The following is a 23,962-nucleotide window of genomic DNA, read 5'->3' as shown; positions in this document are numbered from 1 at the left end:
AAATAATGTGGATGCATGCAAAGGTAGTTTATAGGTGCTTGATCCCTCCTTCAGCCTGGGTAGCTTCATGGTTGAGGATTGAGTCGCAAGCATGAAGGGTGAAGTAGTGGATCTTTTAAGGCCTTGCCTTCTTTGCTACAAAAAGCATCTTTTGAAGGGCAATGTAGATTGTTTCACTTCTTTGAATATGCAATTTCTCATCCTAGAACTTGATGTAATGCATGACATCTTCCAGATAGTTAAACAGGTTGCATGAGGATTTGCAACATATCATTATTTGGTTCTTGTTTATATGCTTTGATAGTTTGGCTATAGAACTCCCAAACATAGTTTTATATTCTCTAATGGTCATCCCCATAATGTGTATACAAAAGCTTTCTTGACACCCCATTTAAAATCAATCTGCATTGTGGGCTCTAATTTTAGGACCATCCACCAAGTGATAGATTTTGCCTTTCAAGTGTAATTGCGCTTGAGTAGGCAACGATTCTTTGAAGACTATCGAAGTGGATAGCCAAGCATCAATGAACTCTAATTTCTTTTTTCTTCATTTCTCTAGAGAACGACTCAATCACAAAGGCTTTTGTTGTGTCCATTCGAGCCACCAGATTAGTTAGTGTCAAAAAAGGGATCGAAAGACCTCCTAGCAAATACCGCCTTACACAAAGCATAAAATATGACGTTGCCTTGACTTTAGGAATGACTCATATTTAAATTTTGCTTTTATTAGCATTGCCTCCTTAAAAGTAGTGCTATAGTAGAAGATTGAAACTCTTTTGTGAATTTCCACAAGCAATTAAAAAAATATGAATTAACTTGTGTGTTTCACACTACCATTTGGGGAGCTTATCCTACAAAATTGCCTTTTAATAGCTCAACACCTTTTACAAAATTGTTTGTTTTTTCTTTTGCATCTAAAAGCGCTTGCTTTACCACTGTAAAAGGAGGCAGTGCCCATGCACAATTGTGCACTCTTATTATAAATAACAGAGATCAATCTTGCATAACAAAGGAGAGGTCTCAACAAAGATGGCCTATTCTACTAGCGTTAAGAGATTACTAAAGAAATGAAGTGCAATTTTTTGAGCAAGGTGAGGACCTCACATTCAAAGTTGTGATTCTCAAATAGCTAGCATCACATACAAGTGTCATGTTGGAACATGGGTTCAACAAGAATGAGGTGCATGTGTGAGTTTCAAACCACACATGGTTATAGGAACATGAGGGCTGAGAAGGGATGAGAAAAACGTGACTTAGCAATTCTCCGTCTTTCTAGTGCACAAATCCTTGAGACCCATCTTGCAAAGATCAAAGAGGAAATTCCATGGGTCATTCTTGGAACAAGTTTGTAGGAAGAGCTCTAAGACTAGAGTTTCAATTGACTGCATTGAAAACTAATTAGTCGAAAAACTTGAAGAAAGTTGTCCCTAATTGCAATCTAGTGGAACCAAGATGGGATATTTCTCTTCCTGCAAGTTTGTAAGAAGAGCTCTGAGACTTTTAAGACCTTTCTAAAGACAATTTCAATTGACTCCAATAACCTAGCTTGCCTTTTGAGTTCAAACCAATAGAAAAGAAGACACAAGTCTCATCCAAAAGAATTCACAAGACATAGTCACCTTGGAAAAAAAAAAGTGATCCTCTGAAGGGCCTGCTATTGATTGAGCCTTAATAAGAGCCTTTAAGAAGAGCCTCTAAGAAACAAAAAATGAACAGCATTTGCACAATATATATATAATATGGCCAGTAAGACTGTCACGAACTACCTTAGCAATGTCATTCTGCATTATGTGACGGTCCAACTGTAAAACAGTGCAGCAAGCACCAATAGGTGTATGGTGTTTGATTCATATTTCTCGACTCAAGCTTCAAGCACAGACATATAAGCAGGTCAGAAAACATACTATGACCACCTGCACCATGTCCATTATGAAGGCAAAGCCAAAATACCCAGAAGCCAAAAAAGAAAAATACAAAAGAAGAAATAAAGAGGCCAAAATTTACAGGAAAAAAAGAAGACAGTAATGAGATTTTCATTAGGGTTCTGTGACAAAAGTGCAGCTTCGATCCAAAGGTGGGCTTATCATTGTCCATTTTCCCTTAATGGATTCCAGGCCCGAACTACCCATTCTAGTGGCATGAAACAGTGCCCAAGGAACGTTCAGGAAATGGTTTGCTATTCACACCAGCAACTGCAGCCTACAAAGGGCAAGAGCTTTCAAACTCCTTTTGCTGTTTCCTGCAAAGCTTAAATTCATTGCCATAATAATCCATACACTTAGAGAATGCATCCATCTCCTTTGGGCACTTCTCATGAAGTTCTTTGAGCCTACATTCGAAGAAACAAAGCATACAATTCAGATCTTGTCTATAAGACATTTATTTTTAAGAAAACAAGAAAAAGGTTGAGAATTTTGGCTTTGTATTTTGAGACAAAAGACTGCACAATCAGAACATGCCCAGATGGCAGTTGAATGCCCACGGGTGTGGAGTGGGGCTTGCTAGCTACCTACAACACTTTTCATCGATGTACAAAGTTTCAATTTCCAGAATAACATAGATCTCTAGAAGAATCCAGGAACAAGCCCAAAGTTCTCTTTTAGAAGTAAAAAGGGGCTGCAATTCAACAGTACTACAGTCGCCCACAAGGTAACATCATAAACTCACATAGAAGAAAATAGAAGACATCCCCCCCACGTCTTCATCAACACCCAAAAGTACATCTTGAGCATTTTCTAGAGAAGAAGGCACCTTACTGCACAGGGCATGCACCTAGATATGTACATATAGGATTTAACCAGTGAGTTTTTTTCCCTTCCTTTTTGAATCTATTAGAAAATTAAGAAAGCCATACAGATCAGCAATCCATGGGATGTTTGACCATTATGCGCCCCTAAAAGAAGCGAAAGAATATCAGGGACAAACCATCCTGCCCTAGGGAGAGCCTTGAGGGCTTCCAAGAGCTCCTCATCCGTGAAGGGGCCTCTAACTGTGCCATCATGTCTTGGGTGACCACTGAGGGGGGGTGGGCCCAACCTCTACCCAAGCTGCCAATACCTCCGAAGTCTCCTCCTTTGCTAGGATATTCTACAGGTCCCAGTGCCTCTGGCCACCCTCATATCTCAACCGCTAGAGCTAAGACCCTACCATCCTAAGACCCATGGTCTAGAAAAACTAACATATCATCCTCTCTCTCTGTTGCACCCATCTTAGTCTAGAGGATTGATAGGAGTACCCTTTGCACCGGATCTCCATGAACTACAGGTCTAACTTGGCACTTTCGTATGTATCCACTAGCCACTTTCAGGTCGGCTCGCGCTCCTTGAGTCACTCGATGGATGCTATGTCCCTCCTAAGTGCTCTCTCTCTCTCTCTCTCTCTCCTATGCTAGTGGACGATAATAATTTCTACTTCTCTCTCTCTCTCTCTCTCTCTCTCTCTCTCTCTCTCTTCCCCCGTCCACTAGCATAGAGCAGGGCAAACACATGGTATGCACACATATCCACTTGGTTTGCCAGGCACGGTATCCAAATGGACAAGCTTCCCCCCTTTCAGTACAGCATGGATGCGCCTCCTGAGTTGATCCCGCGAGATGAGATCAACCATATCATACGATTAGACCTCCTCCAAATTCATACATCCCGGACTTGGGGGGAGGACCAGGAGCTACCCACCAAGACTCAATTTTATCACGACCACTTCTTGAGAGTATCAAAGGAGGGATTCATTATCAAACCCTAATATCTCAAGGATAGAGTAGTCTCCCATGCACTGAGGATTGCCATTGGTCAGATGCGGATTTCATCCCATAAACTGAGGATCGAGGCAGGGAGAGCAGTAGGTATACCCAGAGAGCAGCAGATCTGCACGCTATGTACGTTGGGGGCCATTGAGACAGAGGAGCATTTTCTTTGTGTTTGCCCAGCCTACTACGAGATCCGAGGGTGCTACCACTATCTCTACTCGGATGGGAGTGGCTTCGGCCCTTTGTCATGACTGATCCATTTCAATAACCATATCTGTATCAAGCTTTATCTAATCGAGATGCGTTGGCACAGGGAGACACTTCTGCGACGGATCAGAGAGCAACAGGGGATGGCCAGACCACTACAGGATATAGAGGATGATCGGGCATAGCAACGCGTCACAGACTTCTATACATTTGAGTCAGTCCCAAGACATAGTGGAGTGGAGGAGGAGGAGCTAGCCGACATGAGAGCAGTCTGGATGAGCAGCCGGCACAGTACCACTGAGAGAGGGGCGTAGAGACCACATGCGCGACAGAGAGTCCCCAGAGTACACTCTAGTGATGTCCGACCTATCACAGCTTTCCTCGGGGGGGACCGACAACAACGAGGGGTCACTCTGGACATAGCTCAGAGACTCCAGAGAGCGAGGAGACCGAGTCTCCCACCATAGCGCTAGACAACTCGACAGACACAGATACGAGACATCTTCGTAGCCCACCACAGAGCCATCACTGTACCAAGCTTCGGTTTCTGATTCTGTTCTAAGTCCAGTGCCGAGACTGACTTGTTTTTCAGTTTATTCATGATACTCGATAGATTGATCTAGCCCACTAAGCAATTGCAGTTGACTATTTCTACTCATGATTATGACTTTGTTAGCATAGATTAGTACTCAGCAAGGGTCCTAGTGTGCCCTTTGCTTCAGTCCACTGAGGCTTGTATGAGTTCGCTTTTTTGTGTCCTTTGTCCCATAGGCCCGTGACGCCTCTCGTTGACGTCTCTCTCTCTCTCTCTCTCTCTCTCTCTCTCTCTCTCTCTCTAACCCACTTCTATCGCGACCACTTCCTAAGAGTATCGGAGGAGGGATTCATCATCAGACCCTAGTATCTTCAGGATAGAGGAGTCTCACATGCATTGAGGATCGCCATTGGACAGATGTGGGTATCATCCCATCAAATGAGGATTGAGGGGAGAGCAACAAGTATACTTAAAGAGCAACGGATCTGTATGTTATGCACACTGGGAATGGTTGAGATCCGGGACAATACCACTGTCTCTACCAAGAGGGAAGCGGCTTTGGCCCACTCTTACGACTGATCATCAGGATAGAGGAGTCTCACATGCATTGAGGATCGCCATTGGACAGATGTGGGTATCATCCCATCAATTGAGGATTGAGGGGAGAGCAACAAGTATACCCAAAGAGCAACGGATCTGTATGTTATACACACTGGGAATGGTTGAGATCCGGGACAATACCACTGCCTCTACCAAGAGGGGAGCGGCTTTGGCCCACTCTCACGACTGATCCACTTTCATGACCAAGTATGCATTGGCCCACTCTCACGACTGATCCACTTTCGTGAGAGTGGGCTTTGGCCCACTCTCACGACTGATCCACTTTCATGGCCAAGTATGCATTAGGCTCTATTTGCTTGAGATGCGCCGACACAGGGAGATTAACTACGGCAGATTAGAGAGCAGCAAGAGGCAACCGAACCACACGATACAGAGGCTGACCGTGGACAGCCACGTGTCACTGACTTTTATGCATTTAAGTTAGCTCCAAAGCACAACGGGGTGGAGGAGGAGGAGCTAGTAGATATGTAGGCAGTTTGGATGAGCAATAAGAGCCGACACAAGGCCGACGAGAGAGAGAAGCAGAGACCACCCACGACATGGAGAATGACTAGAGCACACTCTATTGAGGTCCGGCCTACCTGAGAAGAGGGATCACCTTGAACATAGCCCAACGGGATCATAGATCAAGGAGGCCCCGTCCCGTCTCCCCACAACAGCGCGAGACAGCCCGACAGACACAGATAAGATATATTTTCACCGCTCACAAACAAGCCACCATGGCACCAAGCTTTGGTTTCTGAGTCACATCTTTCAGAGCCTAATTCATTTCAGTTTGTATCTGAGTTTGTATTTGAGTTGCATTTGATATTTGATTTTGTTTGAGCTATTGAGCTCTTTCGATCAGCATAGTACACAGCAAGGGTCCTAGCGTTGATATACAGAAAACGGTATGGACAAAAGAGGCTAAGATAACACACACACACCAACCTTTGATTCCAGCAACACAAACAATCACTCATATAGTTTCTTCTTCTTCACAAAATTCCATGTGATATACATACTCAGGAAGGTCCTCCTCATCAACTAGAGTTACCCCTGCCCATTCCTCTTCTTTCACCCGCAAAAGCATACCCACGAACCTCATTGAACAACACTTCAATCTGAAAAACCCTCAAAATACACACGGAGTGCTTCTAGGCCAAGCTCCAGAGATAAAATCATCATATACTTTCAGATTTGTATAAGAGACAACAAACTGTAGCTGGAACTCGACGGATCAGCAGCAATGTGGGCTCGAGTTCTAGGCTCGAGTTCAAGCGCACGTGCACCAGTATCTAGAGCAGGGATCCTTGACACAGGCACCGAGACAAACCCCCACAAAAAAAAACTGTCTGAACATGAACCACACAGACTCAGAGAGAACCAAAAGACTACAAAACCCGAAACTAATAAACTTAGAACTGAACTCTTCCCCAAAACTAAGAGAACAGCCAGCCTCAAAATTCTATGAACCCACAGCCAAAACTCCTAAGCTTCCATCAAGGGCAACAGCATGTAACTCTCCCCAAAGCTGCAGTCAACGACCAAAGAGTGAAAGGAACTGGCATATCAGATCGCCTCAACCATCTCTACGTTACAAATCCACTTCCAGCGTATGTATTCTTCTCCTGCCCACAGAGTACTCCACGCTCATACTTCACGTCGCCAACAGTCCTTCAGATGATTTGAACCAGCCCATACATTCTTCGTATCAGCTCACGTGCAAACAACGACCTTCCTGCCTGTGAGGTCTGCCTGTGAGGAAACTTGCTCAGCCAACTACAAACAGATCACTATCTCTGGAAACCTCCAGCGCCAAGGTCTTCTAATCTACACCAATGCTGGATATCTCTCTGGAGTTAGTGCCACACATATCCTTCCATTAAGATTTTCCTGACTATAGTCTTGAAAGCAAAATGTTCTCCACAAATCCCTTCATGATTTGATTCCAAAATGTGGATCACTTCCTCTTGCCAGAGCACAAGATCAGCTCCCTTCATGAAAAGTACATCATCAATAAGACAATAAGACTCACGTGCCTTCACAAACCTTTGCCTTTTCCCTTTTGGAACCTCTTCTGGAATTCTACCTGTCATGAGAAAAGTTTCCTCTTTTGCTAAAGATTCTCTCCCTTTATACCAAGGCTCTTGAATCCTGATTGCATAAGCCTATACTTCCTTATTACAAGCAGCATCATGAGCTTCTTGATTTGCTTCTGTCTATATGCTGGAGTATCAATTTATCAAAATACTTTAACTGTTTCTTTACAGCCACAACCCAATCCTTTTAAGTGTTGATGCTTTGTCTTCCAAATTCCCAGTATTTCCTTCACAACCAGAAGAGAATCTCCTTTGATTGTAAGTCTTTTTATTCCCATCTTAATACTTCTCTACAAACCTTCAAATCGAGCTGAATATTCAGCTTCATTGTTGCTGCCCACCTTTAGCTCTAAACCTGTTTTAAATATCATTTCACCTTGAGGGTCATAAATTACAATTCCCCCTGAAGCTTTGTTCAAGCTTTTTTTGAATGATCCATCAAAGAAAAGCAAAAAACTGTTCTCCAAAATTTGCTCCTGCCTTTCCTCCTTCTCTTCAACTTCCTTGACTAAGATTGGCTTCTCCTTATATGTAAGTAAATCTGCAAGTGTTGCTCGGTTAGTATCTTCAACCAAGAAAGAGAGAAAACTCTTGTAACTCTGTTACCCACTTGATCATACTACGAGAGAGTGTAGTATTATTTAGCAACTGAGGCAATAAAGTACAGCTTGTGAGTATAACAAAAGGATGAGGCAACAAGTAATTCCGAAACCTTCTGCAAGCATATACAAGGCTGGACATTACCAATTCTGCATCAGAATACTTCTTCTCAGCATTATTCTTTACTCTGCTTACAAAATATACCAGTCTCATGTACCTAGATTGCTCACCTTGCTGTAGTAATATTGCTCCTAATGCATCATTCCCAACTGAAGGATTCACATAAAATGGCTTCGTAAAATCTAGTGCCTTTACACAAGCCACATTCCCAAGTATTCCCTTCACAGACTCAAAGACCTCCTCACATTCTTTAGTCCAATGTAAAGGTACACTCTTCACTGCTTGCTGAAGTGGAAAAAGAACTTGAGAAAGCATACATACAAACCTTGACAAGTATTTTACCTTCTGAAGAAAAGTATGCAGCTGCTCTGTATTTTTTGGTGATGCCAAAGTTACAAGAGCTTTAATCTTGTCAGGATCTGGTTCAATTCCATTTTCAGATATCATATGTCCCAGTACCTTGATCTTGGTACAAGCCAACTTGCACTTCCTTGGGTTAAGTTGACCTCCACTATCATCAATCCTTTTAAAAACTTGATCAAGCTTAGCACAATGATCACCCCGATCACTATATACACAGATATCATCAATGAAAGCTTTACAAAACTTGTCAAGAAACGGAGCAAGTACCTCATCAGTGTTCTCTTGGTAATGAGAAGGGGCATTCTTTAAACATCCCCAAGGAGTAATAAAGGTTGTCTTAACTTGATCTTCTAGGGCTATCTCCATCTGAAAGTATCCTGAATAACCATCACAAAGGCTGTACATTTGATGACCACCAACTCTATCCAGTATGTCATCCATATGGGGCAATGGATAATGATTGCTTTTTGTCAAAGCAAGTGGCTTATAATCTACACATATTCTCCACTTTCCATCTTTCTTAGGTACTATAACCACCGGGCTGGCCCAATCTGAATGAACAACAGGATAGATTATATCAGCCTTCAAAAGCTTTACCGCTTCCTCTCGAAGCACCTCCACTTGTTCTGGGTTGAGCCTTCTCATTTTTTGAAACACTAGGCTTGCATTTTCTTTTAACTCTATCCTTAAAGGCTTCCCTCTAAATCCCCGAATTTCATCATAAGAGGTGATGAACAAATGACGGTATCTCCTAAACATTGCATAATATTGCTCCTTCTCTTCCAAAGTGAGATCTGAATTAAGAGTTTGTTCCACCACTTCTTGTACTAGAACTGAGAGGTCACTAGACTGCATAAGCTGCTCCATCTCTTCACATCTGCCCTGCTCATTTTCCATTCCAGATTCAAATGGTTGATCTATCTTCAAGCATTCAACACTTTGAATAAATGCAACATAAGCTTCTTCACTTTCAGATGCTATTGAGCTGTCTTCAAAACTAGTTGTATCACTCGTTTCCTCTTCTTCAGAAGTACTTGGAGTCTCGGGTTGCTTTACCATATTAAACTTCATCTTTTTCCCCGTGGCTGAGTGAACTGTAATCACACCCTTCCCCCAATTCTGGATGGCTCCCACTTTCCTCAACCAGGGCCTTCCCAAAATGAGAGGATGATCCCCCATTCCCGCTGGCATAACATGACAATCCACCTTGCTGTGGACATTATACACCTCCACATCCAAATCTGAAATTAACCCCAGACTCTTAACTTTGGCATGATTAGCCATCATTATCCGAAAGTTGGATGGAGACGTGATTCTAAGACCCAATCTTTCAACACAAGATTGAGTTATAACACATATTTGCGCTTCACCATCTATATATGCTTCTCCAAGATCAAAACCCTTATGCCATGCTTCTACAGTGGGACATATATTTGATAACTCTGCCACAGAGATGACCTTCTTTTCCTCTCTACGAAAAAGTCTTCTTCCTGCCTGGATTAACAGCCCTCCTCCACTCCTTCTTAAGCTTAGAACAAAAACCTATCAGCTGGCCAAAAGTCATATCTGCTTTTCTGCTTGACAAATCACCAATCAAGTCATATTCAAGCTGTTCCTTTCCCAAAGGATAATCTGATGTCTTGTACTTCCGTCTTGGCTGTCTTGCTTTCCTTCTTTGATAAGTTTTCATCTCCTCTGATTGCTTGTTTTTCTTCGCACTTGGGCCCACATCTTCTTCTCTGTCTCTCTTCCCAAGAGGCAACACATCAGCGTCATCTTCTTCCAATTCCAAGGGCATGACATCAGCAGCCTTCCTTTCAAGATTAAGCACACTCACAAGCTTCCCTTTCCCTTTCTCTTCATATGTAGGTTTTGCTGCCCCATTACTGGCTGAAGATTTAGCCTCCTTTATCTCAACTTCATGATCATTTGACCTGTTATTCAGATTTGGAGAAAGTGAGTATACATCACCACCTACTCTAGGAGGCTTGTCACACTATGAACTATAGTGACCCCATTCTAAACAGTTAAAGCACTGAACATAAGGAGCATAAATCCTTTGTCCCTGTTTAGCTTGCTCAGGGGCTTGAAAATTCGAAGTAGAAGGACCTCCAATTCCTCTACCACCTGGGACACCACCACGCCCTCTTCCTCTTCCTGTCATAAGATGCAAACTCAGATTCTTCATCATCTCATGTATCTCATCCTTAACAAATCTTTCCTTCTTCTCTTCAACCTTGAGTGGCACAGCTTCATTCTGAATGGGTATCTCTGGAACAACTGGAATCGCAAACGTCATTGTATCAACTTCTTCTACTTCCTTTCTTTTTCTCTGGCAACCCTTACTGCATCTTCAAAAGATGCTAAGCTCTTTTACCTCCACTTTGACACGTATATTTGACTTCAAACCTGCAATAAACCTGTCCTTCTTGATGATGCGAGGTGGGACCTCTGGCAAAAGGGCTGACTGCCATCTATTCCACATAATGGTGAAATTTCCCAAATAAGCATCAACACTCTGGTCTGGCCTCTAATGCAAAACACACATCTCTCTCTAGAGACCATCTGCATCTTTTTGGCAAGCAAACCGAGCTAAAAATGCAACTCTTACCTCATCATATGTGGGATTCCTATGCTCCCCTTGCTCATTTTGGTAGGCTTCCATAAACCTCTACAGCCACAAACGGGCCTCCCCCATCAAACAGAAGGATAATATTTGCAATAAAACCTCTGGAACATTTCTATCCTTGATCAAAGCTGAAAACTCCATGCCTTCAATGAACCTCTCAGGGTCCTCATTAGGCAAACCATAGAATCTTCAAAAATCTTGAGCCATTTCCAAACTCTTGGGCCTTCTTGATTTGGGTCGACTTCACTCACCAATTCAAAAAGTGCACTCCCCAGCAGGATTGCCACAACAATGATACATAGAAAACGGTATCGACAAAAGAAGCTCAGATAACACACACGCACCAACCTTTGATTCCACTAAACACGGACAATCACTCAGATAGTTTCTTCTTCTTCACAAAATTCCATGTGATATACATACTCAGGAAGGTCCTCCTCATCAACTAGAGTTACCCCTGCCCATTCCTCTTCTTTCACCCGCAAAAGCCAAGACCACTGGTACCCAAGAACCTCATTGAATAACACTTCAATCTGAAAACCCTCAAAATACACACCGAGTGCTTCTCGGCCAAGCTCCAAAGATAAAATCATCATATACTTTCAGATTTGTATAAAAGAGAACAAACTGTAGCTGGAACTCGACGGATGAGCAGCAATGTGGGCTCGAGTTCAAGAGCACCTGCACTAGTATCCAGAGATGGGATCCTTGACACAGGCACCAAGACAAACCCCCACAAAAAAAAACTGTCTGAACATGAACCACACAAACTCAGAGGGAACCAAAAGACTACACAACCCGAAACAGATAAACTTAGAACTGAACTCTCCCCCAAAACTCGCCTCAGAATTCTATGAACCCACAACCAAAACTCCTAAGCTTCCATCAAGGACAACAGCACGTAACTCTCCCCAAAGCTGCAGTCAACGACCAAAGAGTGAAAGGAACTGGCATATCAGATCGCCTCAACCATCTCTACGTTACATATCCACTTCCAGCGTATGTATTCATCTCCTGCCCACAGAGTACTCCACGCTCATACTTCACATCGCTAACAGTCCTTTAGATGATTTGAACCAGCCCATACATTCTTCGTATCAGCTCACGTGCAAACAACGACCGTCCTACCTGTGAGGTAGCCTTGCTCAGCCAACCACAAACAGATCGCTATCTCTGGAAACCTCCAACGCCAAGGTCTTCTCAGCATCACCGGGCATCTGCTTGGCCAAAGCCTTTCTACAGTCAGCCTTGAAGCGAACGTGTACCCCAAATTACAGTCAGCCCATGCCTTCAGATTTTGTGGAGCTCACGGACATCCGTCACCCAAGATCCTCTCCTTCAACCACACTATCAACACACAGCCAAAACTCTGCAGACTTCAGTAAGCGCCACCTGCACCACCAAGCTCATCATCACCGAGCACCTAGAGTCCATTTGTGCCAAGCATGCAGACGGAGATCCACCCTCCCGTCACGTACGTATCCTTCACTCAAAGGGTGCTCCATCTTCCGCTTACGCACCCCTATCTTCATCTACGAGCTCCCTTTCATCTGGTCGTCCAACCTTCTCTTCAAGGAGCCCTCCTAGTGTAGCGTAGATCCTTCCAACAAGCATCCCATCGATCCACTCCACCCGTCAACCAGAGCATCCCTCTTCTAGATCACGTAGCCACCTTTATGCAATCCAGAAACACCAATCTCCTCATCATGTAACACCTCGCCATCCAGAAAGCTTGAGAAAAGATTCACGTAATCACGTTCACATGCACACCCTCCTTTCCACACCCTCCTTTGCAAATCAATTCGGCCACCTCAGCTTCATTCAGCCACCTCAACAATGACATTTTACCACTCTCAAAGATTTTCCCCCAAATTCATGCACCAAGCATTAAATGCTAATTTTCCAAACCTTAGACGTTGATGCACACATGGTTCTAGTTAGGCATTCAATCACTTGCATGCCACTTCTAATCTCCTTAGATCAAACCAACTCGACTTATGGGAAATTCACATGACTCAAGACAATACCGTAGGATGGTGTTAGATCGTGGATTCCATGCCCAATCATGGATATCGTGTACATTCCAACTCACGAGTGTCCAACTCATGGACACGATTGGAGGGGTGGTGAGCAAGGCCTTCTAGTGATTGGAATCCTATGTGGCCACTTCTAAGCAAGTGGACTTTACTGGGGGCTTCGATGGGAAGTAGTCCAGATCCTACAGCATCATGCAAGGGACATCATCGGCTCTAGGCCCACCTTAAGGACGAAGACATCAAGAAAGAGATTGTGACTCCCAACCTATGTACGCGCTGGTCCAAGGGCCAATGCAATACTTGGATAAGCTTCTAGCTCCTCTCTAATTAGATCTCTTCTACTATGTAACCACAACCATGTCTATCATCGGCAAAAGCAATTTGAAAGGTAGCATTGTGACCGTATGCTAGCCACAGTTCCCGATCCGTCCATCCTTCAGCATCTCCCCTCTGAACCTTCAACATTAGGTCAAAGAGAACTAAAGTACACTACTCGTTGCTAGTGCCCGCAAAGTTGAAACCCTCGAATGAGCAGATAGAGCTACCCACTACTCAAATGGTGCCCCCCTTCAGGAGTTGCAAGTTCACTATCGAGATCTCCAAGGAGAAAGGGCACTCGTGCAACAACTTCATGTCTCTCGGGACCCATTCACCAAGACTCTCATGGGAGTGATTGCTGTGTGTCTTGGAAGCTGAAATAGCTAGGTCAAGTCTAGGCAAAGCTCCAAGAAGGAGGGGAGGGACAGCAAAGGAGCCTAAGCATGCGGAGTGGGCTCATGAGGTGTGGCGGTTTTTATTTGTTTAGGGAGGGGGGGGAGAGGAGACCTAGAAGAAGGATAAGTGACAAGGGTGATCACAACTCGCAAGGAGAGAGTGGGGGGTGACAGAGAGAGGTGAGAGGGTGGAGTGATGGGTGGTTTGTCTGCTAAGTGATAGGGGAGGGAGGAAGCAGGAACAGTTAAGAGGGAGGGGAGAAAAGAGGGAGGTCAAACGTTAGCGAGGGGATAAAGCAGGAAGCGACGGCTGGGGTGGTGGCAAGGGCAGCAATTGGGAAGGAGGACAAAGGAAGCAATCTCTAGTGTTGGCATGAAGCTGTTTGAACATGTGCCAGTTAAACTTTGCCCTATGTCCTCAAGCACCACGCCTCATGGAAAATCAAAGAATTTCCCCCTCCCTCCAAGCGCCACGCCTCATGGAAAATCAAAGAACTTCCTCCTCCCTCCAAGCGCCACGCCTCATGGAAAATCAAAGAAATCTCTCTCTCTCTCTCTCTCTCTCTCTCTCTCTCTCTCTCTCTCTCTTTCTCTCTCACACCCACACACAGCTCCTCAAGGTGAGGCACCTCCGATTGCTTTATTTACGGGAAGGTCTGTACTTGAGGACCCATCCTCGCCTACCTATCGCAGGCGGGTCTGCTTCCTCCATTTCTTTGCTACGTGCATTCCTATTGAAGTGTCAAGCCCCTCAGCTCTCCCTACATGTCAATCTACCTGCATTCCTATTGAGGTGTGAAGCCCCTCAGCTCTCCTCATTTGGGGGATCACAGGTGGGACATTGACTCAATATCTCCAACACTATGGTACCATGGTTTTATAGTGGACTTTGATGGAGGTGTACTTAGAAAATCAGAGTACTTTGTGTGATTTTGGGGCAGCCCACTAGGCCACTCAGATTAGCATGGAGCATACTCAGGACTAGAACAGCCCGAAGCATGTGGCCATCCATGAGGGCCTTGGGGCTAGTACAATACCAGCAAAACCAAAGCATCTGAAGAGCCCTAGCCCCAGGTCAGCAGAATAGCAACCAGGTTGGAGCAGTAGAGTCTGTATATAGCCCGATCAGGTTGGCAGTCAGTCAGCAACAAGGCAGACTAAGTCAGTGGGCCTCTCTAGTCAAAGCAAAAGTTGCCGCCTACATCACAAACCCCTTCGTCAAACAATACTGCCGCCTGCCACCTCCTATCTCAAAGGCGAAGGGGAAAGGAAGATAAAAGTAAAAAAGGGAAGGGGGGCTCTCAAGGGGAAGGCTTGAAAACCCCATCGATGCGAGCTCGTTGGTCTCAAAGAGAACTAGGCCAACGAGGATGGTGGAAGGCCAGCGCCCCCAACTAAGAAGGGAAAAATGTAGGTACACGGAAGTGCCTTTGCAAGGCCTTTGCTCCAAGCTTTGCCCAGCCGAAGAGAGGGCTATTTGTAGCCCCCAAGCTAGTGGCAAGGCAAAATCGGCAAACAGTCAGACCACCAAGCCCAAGTACCCGATGTGGATGAAGCAGTGGGAGCAAGAGAGCAGAAATGCAACTGCAAGAGAGTAGAGTTGAAGTCGAACTGAATTGTATTGCAGCAACAGTACAGCTGCAGTGAAAGTACAAGAATATGAAGCGGTGGGAGCAAGAAAGCAGAAAAATGAGCTGATAATGACTAGAACTAACTAGTACTAGCCTGCAAGGCCATACCAGGGACTAAATGTAACAAGCCCCCTCCATGGTATAGGCGAAGTGCTCTGGAAACATATTAAATACATCAAGCATCTGACAGGCTGTTGATAGAGAGTGTCATCAAAGGGCTGAACAGCATCATCCAAGCAGAAACGGAAACCAGACTCTACAGGTGTAGAAACTAGTTTACAGTCCTTAAACTAGAACCTAAGTAGGTGTGAAAAGTGCAGCGGCAATGAACGGAAGAGAGAGAGAGAAAGAGAGAGAGAGAGAGAGAGAGATAGCACACCTCACACACCACACTGAGAAGGAGAGAAAGGCACAAGAGAACTGCAAGTGATCTCTGGAGAAAACCCGCTACAACTGGGGGGAAACCTCGGAAACAACAGGCTGCTCGAGAGCTTGGAAAACACAGCTCAACAACCAGAAGAACGGGAGCACGAGGACTGCTCCACTACGCTGCTCCTCAAGTGATGTTGTGGGCTGGCTCTGCACCTCTGCCAGGCTCCACTCTGTGGTGGACTGAACTGCTCCACAAGATGCTAAAACGAGTGAGGGGGGGGGCTATATATAGCCCCTCACCCTCCTCCAATTTGTAGGCCATCTTCTGGTGGTTCTAGTGATGCCCTATAGGCCATGGTATGTGCCTTGTAGGCACAAATATAGGCACTTGTAGAGTTAGTGCCTTTTAGGCCACATAGGACACCTAATCCAAGTTTAACGTGACGGCTAAGGCTTGTGCTACGTTTTGCTATCTATACTCTCTCTCTCTCAAGCGATCCTACAGTGGTATCAGAGCTGGTTTTGACTCGTCTTCCTGCCCCCAGACTCCCTGCATTACCTTCCGTACGGACTTTCACACAGGCCCATACTGCGCCGTACATCTTCCATACAAGCGTACAGAAGGTCTCGTACAGTCCGTACGTACTTGCGCCATACATCCTGTTTGAGTTTCGTACAACGTACCTGAGCAGCCGTACAGAGGTGAACCTACATCGCCGTACTCGTCAGTAAGTTTCCGTACAAGTATCGCACCTGCATTCGTACAGATTCGTACCTGCCATCGTACTCACACAGTACAACTCCGTACTTGAGCAGGTGTACAACTCCGTACTTGCCCTGCATACTTGTCCGTACTGCAAGCCGTACATGCACGTGGGAACGTACTGTTTTGTACAATTTTCGTATCAACGTACCATTGTACATGTACCAGCTCCATACTTCAACCGTATATCGTACGGTGCACTTGATCTGTACTTGATCCGTACTTGATCCGTATAGTTACTGTACACTGTACTTGAGCTCCGTACAGCTAGTACATCTTTCAAGGTCCCCGTACAGGTGGTTGCACGTGCAAGGTTACATTCTGGACATTGGTATTTTTTTGGGCTTTCAGTTCATTTCAGCTTCTTTGGTTGCGAATTCCTGCAAGAACATTGGGACTTTGGGATTTGGTCTGCAATCTCTTGTTGTTTGCAGTACATTGGGTCAGATTGCAGGACATTGAGTCACTTTTGCAGGACATTGAGTCAGATTTGCATACATTGGGTCACATTTGCAAAAAATTCAGCAAAATTTGGCGCTTTTCTGCATTTGCCCTTTTTTTTTTCCTATTTGCCCTCAATAAATTTGGGGCTTTTGCCATATTTGCTGTTTTTGCAGTGAACATTGCCTACCACAGTCACATTTGGGTCAGATCTGCATTTGCCCTTTGATTTGGGTTGAAAAATTGCAGATATTTGCTGTCACTTTTTGACAGCCAGCTTTTTGCAGTGATAGCCTTGAGGCTTCTGGGTTTTCAAGTCTCTTTCACGGTATCACATTTGCTATGGCTGGGAACAATCAAGATTTATTTGGAGTTCTTCGTGAAGATGATTAAGTTGGATGGCTTTAACTATCCGATGTGGTCTTATCTCATGAAACATATTCTTGTTGCAAAGCATTTGTGGAATATTGTTTCTGGGGCTAATCTGAGGTCAACCAATGCTACAGTGGTTGCCTCTACTACTGGTCCCTCTGCAGGGGGTACTCCTCCTGATGCCTCATCTTCTAGCACTCCTATTGCTGCTCTTCCAACACAGGAACAGTCTAGATGGGATGCAAGAGATGCAAATGCACATTCATGTATTGCTTTATCATGCAAGAGAATCATTATTCCACACATCCGGTCTTGCAGGACAGCAAAGGATGCTTGGGATAAATTCTTTTCTCTCTATCAGATTCGCAATGAGGCACGTGTTGCATATTTGAGAAGGCAATTACAGGAAGTCAGCATGAATGAAGGTAGGACCTCATGGAACAACTTGCCAACATTGATGAGGTGGTGCCAAATTCACAGCTTGTCAGTACCACATTGAATGGACTGCCAGATACATACCAAGGGTTTGCTACAACCCTTCGATTAGTGGCCATGGGTAATCCAGACCACTATTCTTTTGATCAGCTAGTGACTTTGCTTTTGCAAGAAGAGCAAAGTAGAGCTAATAGACAAGCCATTATTCCTGATCATGCATTTGCTTCACAGCAGACAGGAAGAGGCAAGGCTTCCAAGCCTATGGGCAAGCCAAAATCTGCACATAGCAGCTGTAATTCCTCCCATGCATCTAAAAATACAGCAGATAAGTCAAAGAAGAAAAGATGCAACTATTGTCGCAAGCATGGACATGACATTTCAGAATGCAGGAAGCACATTGCTTCAAAGAAAAAAAAAGCAGGATTGACAGTTAATGCCTCTCATGCTATTGAATCCCATGAGCCAGAAGATGCTTCACATGCACATGCTCTTCCGGATGATTGGGCATGGGCTGTCCATTGCTCATTTGATCCCTCCAAAGCTGATGCATTCTTTACTGCTAATGATGCTCAGTCCTGGTACTTTGATAGTGGTGCTTCCAAGCATGTCACATCTTGCAGACAATTGTTTCATTCTTTACCTGATGCACCTCGAGGGGGGACTGTCACATGTGCTAATAATGCTTCATATGCTGTTAAAGGAATTGGAGATGTGCAGCTCACATCCATTTCAAGCCATCCTGTTACTCTGACAAATGTTCCTTTTGTGCCTGGAATTGAAGTCAACTTGATTTCAATTTCAGTAATTGCCACTTCAGGTTTCAGAGTTATTTTTTATGGCTACAGATGCCTAGTTTATTATCTTCGTGATGACAATGCCATAGTTCTCACTGGCACTTTACAAAAAAGGATTTATCATCTTGATCATCATTCAGCTGCACTTTCTATTGAAGCATTGGCTATTTTAGATTCACAGCTTGCTGAAACTCATCTTTGGCATGAGAGAATGGGCCATCTCAATTATAGAGCTCTTGCAAAGCTACATTCACAGCATATGGCAAATGATGTACCTCAGACTCACATAGTTTCCAAACATGTGTGTGAGGGTTGTCTTTTGGGTAAGATGCATCGATTTCCTTTTCAAAAGAATTGTCCAAAACTCTCACAAAGGAAATTGCAGCTAGTAGAAGGTTGTGTCTGTGGCCCAATGAGGACAAATGCCATTGGGGGGTACAAGTATTTCATCAATCTCATTGATGATTTCACAAAATATTCCTGGATATATCCTTTAAAAGCCAAATCTGAAGTTTTCCTATGCTTTCAGAGATGGCTGAATATGGTTGAGAATGAATCAGGATGCAAGCTTGTCACCCTCAACACAGATAGGGGGGGAGAGTATATGTCAAAGGAGTTTGATGCCTTTCTGTCTTCACGAGGCATTATTCACTCATGTACTACTCCTTACACTCCTCAACAAAATCCTGTCTCTGAAAGAAAAAACAGGTCCACAATGGAGATGGCCAGATGCATGCTTAAGGCCAAGTCTTTGCCCAATAAATTTTGGCTTGATGCACTAATGTGTGCCAACTATGTGCTGAATAGATCACCTACACGGACATTGCAGACTAGTACACCTCATAAAGCATGGAAAGGCAGGAAGCCTTCACTTTCACACATAAGAGTTTTTGGGTCTCTTGCATATGTTCATGTACCATCTCAACTGAGACATAAGCTTGATGACAAGGCAATCAAATGCATATTTATTGGTTACAGCCAGGAGAGCAGAGGGTATCTGTTATATCAACCAAATACTGGGAAGATTATTGTCAGTAGAGATGCAATCTTTGCTGAACATTCAGCTTCTCCTCTTGTGGACTACAAAGCAAAGCCACATGTTGACATGTTTGATGCCTTTGAATCTTGGTTACCTCTGCCATCATCAGAAGAGGATTTTGACCAGCAACATGAGCCTCCTGCAGGCCCTCCACTAAGCAATAATCAGCCACAACCTCATGCTGATTTGCAGGTTTCTTTTCCGGCACAAAATAATCCCACTATTCATGATGCAGTCATTGAAGAAAGAGCTGTCAATAGACAGCAAAGGCAAGTTCCCAGATGGCTTCTTGATACATTGAGGGACAGCAAACAAGATCAGCCTTTTGCTGCCCGGACAAGATCAGGGAATAGACAGCATGGTCACTTTCTTGAGTTTGCACTCCTTGCTACAGCTTGCAATGAAGAGCCTCTGTGCCATAAAGATGCTTTTGACAGCAAAGAGTGGATGGATGCAATGAGAGCTGAGTTACAATCTATTGCCAAAAATGACACATGGGAATTAGTAGATCTCCCTCCCGACAAGCATGCCATTGGAACGCGGTGGGTCTACAAATTAAAAAGGAAATCTGATGGCAGCATAAATCGATACAAAGCCCGTCTTGTTGCAAAAGGGTATGCCCAACAACAAGGCATTGACTTTGAGGAGACATTTGCTCCCACATCCAGGATTACTACCATTAGATGTGTCATTGCCATTGCAGCCCATCATCATTGGCAAGTGCACCAGCTTGACATCAAAACTGCTTTTCTTCATGGGGATCTGCAGGAAGAAGTCTATGTCACACAGCCTCCTAGCTTTGAGGTTGTTAATTCCGAAAATAAGGTATGCCGGCTTAGAAAAGCCCTTCATGGTTTGAAGCAGGCACCCAGGGCATGGTATGCCAAAATTCATGCACACTTACTATCCCTTGGTTTTCAGAATAGTCCCTCAAAACCCACTCTCTTTATGTCCGCGGGAGTGGATCTGATTTTTTAGTGCTGATTTTATATGTGGATGATATGCTCATCACGGGCCCAGATACTCAGCAAATTGCATCTTTCAAGGCTGATTTGCAGCAGTTTTTTGAAATGTCAGACATGGGACACCTCCACTATTATTTGGGCATTCAGTTTGCTCATGTTGAGGAGGGTATCATGATGTCTCAGTCCAAGTATATTGGACAGCTCCTTGATCGTTTTCAGTTCGAGGATTGCAAGCCAATCTCTACTCCAGTGGACCTTGGCTTCAAATTCTCAGCTCATGATGGGAGCCCCCCCATGTGATATCACTCTTTATCAGTAGGCTGTTGGATGCCTTATTTATTTATGTCACACCAGACCTGACTTACAGTATGCAGTATCTCAGCTCAGTAGATTCATGCACATACCCAGTTCACAGCATTGGCAGGCAGTGAAGAGAGTCTTCAGATATCTCAGAGGCACTCAGAATTTAGCCCTCTTCTATGGTGATCAGGATTCACTTACCATGCATGCTTACACGGATAGTGACTGGGCAGGATGTTTTGACACCAAAGTGTCACATACTGGCAATTGTTTTTTGCTTGGCAATTCATGTATCTCTTGGCTCAGCAAGAAGCAACCAACAGTTGCCACATCTAGCTGTGAGGCTGAGTACAGGGCAGCTTTCACTGCTACAGTAGAGTGTGTTTGACTTCGACAACTACTTATAGATCTTGGTATTCGCCAGACATCCTCCACTATTGCTACACTGACACCCAGAGTGCTTTGGCCATTGCGCGTAACCCAGTGTTTCATGCCCGTACCAAGCATATTGAAGTTCATTATCATTATGTTCAGGAGCGGTTGTCAGCAGGAGACATAGAGTTGTCCTATCTTCCCACAGAGGACAACATAGCAGATATGTTTGCAAAGGCACTTCCTCGTCCCAAGTTCGAAGTCTTTCGACAAGCTTTACACTTGGTTCCCTTTGTTACATGATCTGACATCCCTTGTACATTCATAGGTGGCTATATCCTTTTGGATGAACATGTGCCACCATGACCAGAAAATACCAGGTATTCTGAGACGTTTTCAAAGTACTTCAGCCCATCCCATGGAGGGGGGTTTGTAGGCCATCTTCTGGTGGTTCTAGTGATGCCCTATAGGCCATGGTATGTGCCTTGTAGGCATAAATATAGGCACTAGTAGAGTTAGTGCCTTTTAGGCCCCATAGGACACTTAGTCCTATGTGACACCTAGGACACTTAGTCCTAGGTCTAGGTACTTGTACCTTGTACTTCTCATTTTTTATCTAATCCAAGTTTAATGTGACGGCTAAGGCTTGTGCTACGTTTTGCTATCTGTACTCTCTCTCTCTCAAGCGATCCTACACAATTGGCTGCAGCATGCAGGTCGACTCACTGCCCATATGAGGGCCGACTCCAGCCCATAGGGCTGGGCACACAGCCCTATAAAAGGGCTCCTAGGGGGCCGACCCCCTGCAGTCCATGGGCCGACCAGGCCAGGGGGGCTGACCCACCTAAAGGGCTGCCTACTGCCCTATAAAAAGGGCTCAAGCCCCCCAGCCCATGGCCAGCAAGGTGGCCGACCTCCACCCTCTGCTCCACAGCTCATAAGAAGGGCTCTAGGAGGCGCCTAAAGGGGCAGCTCCACAGGGCATACCTACCCAGGCACCTCTGTGCCCTACCTCAGAGCCACCATAGCCTCCGCATGAGGTACTGGACAGCCTACACTAACCTACACTCACGGGGGGCGAGCACACCCACAACAGAGGCCCTCACTCTCTATGCTATCCTCACTCACTGGGCGGGTACACCCACAAGCAAGGCCCTCTCTCTCTAAGGTGACATCAAGAGATGTTGACCTCCAACAGTAGGAGCTGTCCAATGTATTTAGACTGACTCATCATAATACCCCCTCCACATGAGCAAACTAAATGCCAAGATAATAGTGAAGCTGGCCCAACTCTATCATAGCAAATCACTGCTGTGAATCAGCCTTAAAGGCTGCAATATGCTGAGTAGAAGGTCCACTCAAGAGCATACCATCAACATATAAAAGTAAAATTAGAAAGTTGGCATCACAGTTGCGGACATAGAGAGTGCTCTCCGTAGGGCTGTTTTGAAAACCAAGCCTGATAAGATGTGTATGAACCTTGGTATACCAAGCCCGGGGTAACTCCTTAAAATCATAGAGTGCTTTATGCAGCCGGCATACCTTATTTTCAGATCCTTTGATTTCAATGCCAAGAGGCTGAGTGACATACACCTCCTCTTGCAAATCTCCATGAAGGAAAGCAGTTTTGATGTCCAATTGATGCACTTGCCAATGATGACGGGCTGCTATAGGAATGAATGCACCTGACAGTCGTAATGCATGAAGTGGGTGCAAATCCCTCCTCACAATCAATGCCCTGCTAACCTTTTGTAACCACGCGGGCTTTGTAGCGTCAACACTGCCATCGGCCTTCCTCTAGAGTTTATATACACACTTGGTGCCTATAGCACGCTTGCCTTTAGCCAAACGGCACAAGTCCCAAGTGCCATGTTGCTGAATTGAGTCTAGCTCAGATTTCATAGGATCCATCCAATCTTGCTCTCAAAGGCATCCTTGTGAAACAGTGGTTCTTCATTCCAAGCTGTAGCAATCAATGCAACCTCCCCTAAGTGTCCTTGCACGTGACAAGAGGCTGCTCTCATGTGGCCAAACAAAGGCCCAGCTTGTTTGCTGTCCCTGAATGTCTAACAACCTTCTAGGAACTGTTTTTTCAGCCCTCTCATCGCTCACTGCTTGATCTATAGTAGCCTGATCAATGTGAGGAAATTCAGGCTGAAAAACAGATTCTGTTTGTGGCTGTAAATCACCTGCTGGTGGTTGAATTGGAGGCTCCACGGACTCATCAAAATCTGAAGCAAACTTGAACAAAGGCAACAATGTATCAAATATATCAGAAGCAACAATAGTTGGCTGTTTTTGTTAGAATTATTGATAAATTCTAGGCAGTGACCAATGTAAAGTCAATAAGTGGGTTAGGGGTACTTTTCCCTCATTAAAGGGTTTTTCCCCCTGACCACAGTTAGTTCACTAACTACGGTTGGTGAAGGATAAGGTTTGTCACTTAGACAAAACCTTATCCCCCTTTGTATTCTTCTTACTCTTCTCTATTGCACATTCGACGTTCCTCTCACTCTCTCAAGCTTCCTGCTCTCCCTCTCCCATTTTCTATCATTTGGTATCAGAGCAGCTTTCCTTCCCGGACCTGCTCCCAGCTCCCGCGCCATTCATCCATATCATTTGGTATCAAAGCCGTCCAAGCGCCGTACAGTCGTACGACTGTTTCTGTCCAGCGCTTGTGAGTCCACACAGATCAGTACATTGTGGGCATTCTTGCAAGTTTTTTCTTTGGCAGGCATCAAGTAGCCATTGTTTGGCTTGTATTCTGGGAGCACAATTTGGGCATTTTATTCTCTTGCAGACTTTGCAGTTGGTTTGCATGTGTTCAG

The 23,962-nt window shown here is 44.7% G+C and overlaps 1 protein-coding gene across 1 annotated transcript in view; it reads right to left on the bottom strand.

Annotated features, from left to right (window-relative positions):
* Nucleotides 1–1,980: 1,980 nt before the first annotated feature.
* Nucleotides 1,981–23,962, bottom strand: part of LOC147886159 (NADH dehydrogenase [ubiquinone] 1 alpha subcomplex subunit 8-A-like) — a 57,870-nt gene continuing 35,888 nt past the window's right edge. Inside the window, exon 2 of the mRNA XM_087395596.1 lies at nt 1,981–2,329. Coding sequence (XP_087251722.1) covers nt 2,200–2,329 — 130 coding nt within the window. The 3' untranslated portion in view covers nt 1,981–2,199. The remainder of the gene's footprint in view (nt 2,330–23,962) is intronic.

Source organism: Dipteris shenzhenensis, chromosome 24, assembly GCF_047967505.1.
Source record: "Dipteris shenzhenensis isolate YYH24624 ecotype China chromosome 24, Dip_SZ_1.0, whole genome shotgun sequence".
In the NCBI taxonomy this organism is placed as follows: domain Eukaryota; kingdom Viridiplantae; phylum Streptophyta; class Polypodiopsida; order Gleicheniales; family Dipteridaceae; genus Dipteris; species Dipteris shenzhenensis.
The sequence above is the reverse complement of the archived record's forward strand: the minus strand, read 5'-3'. Positions and strand labels throughout refer to the sequence as shown.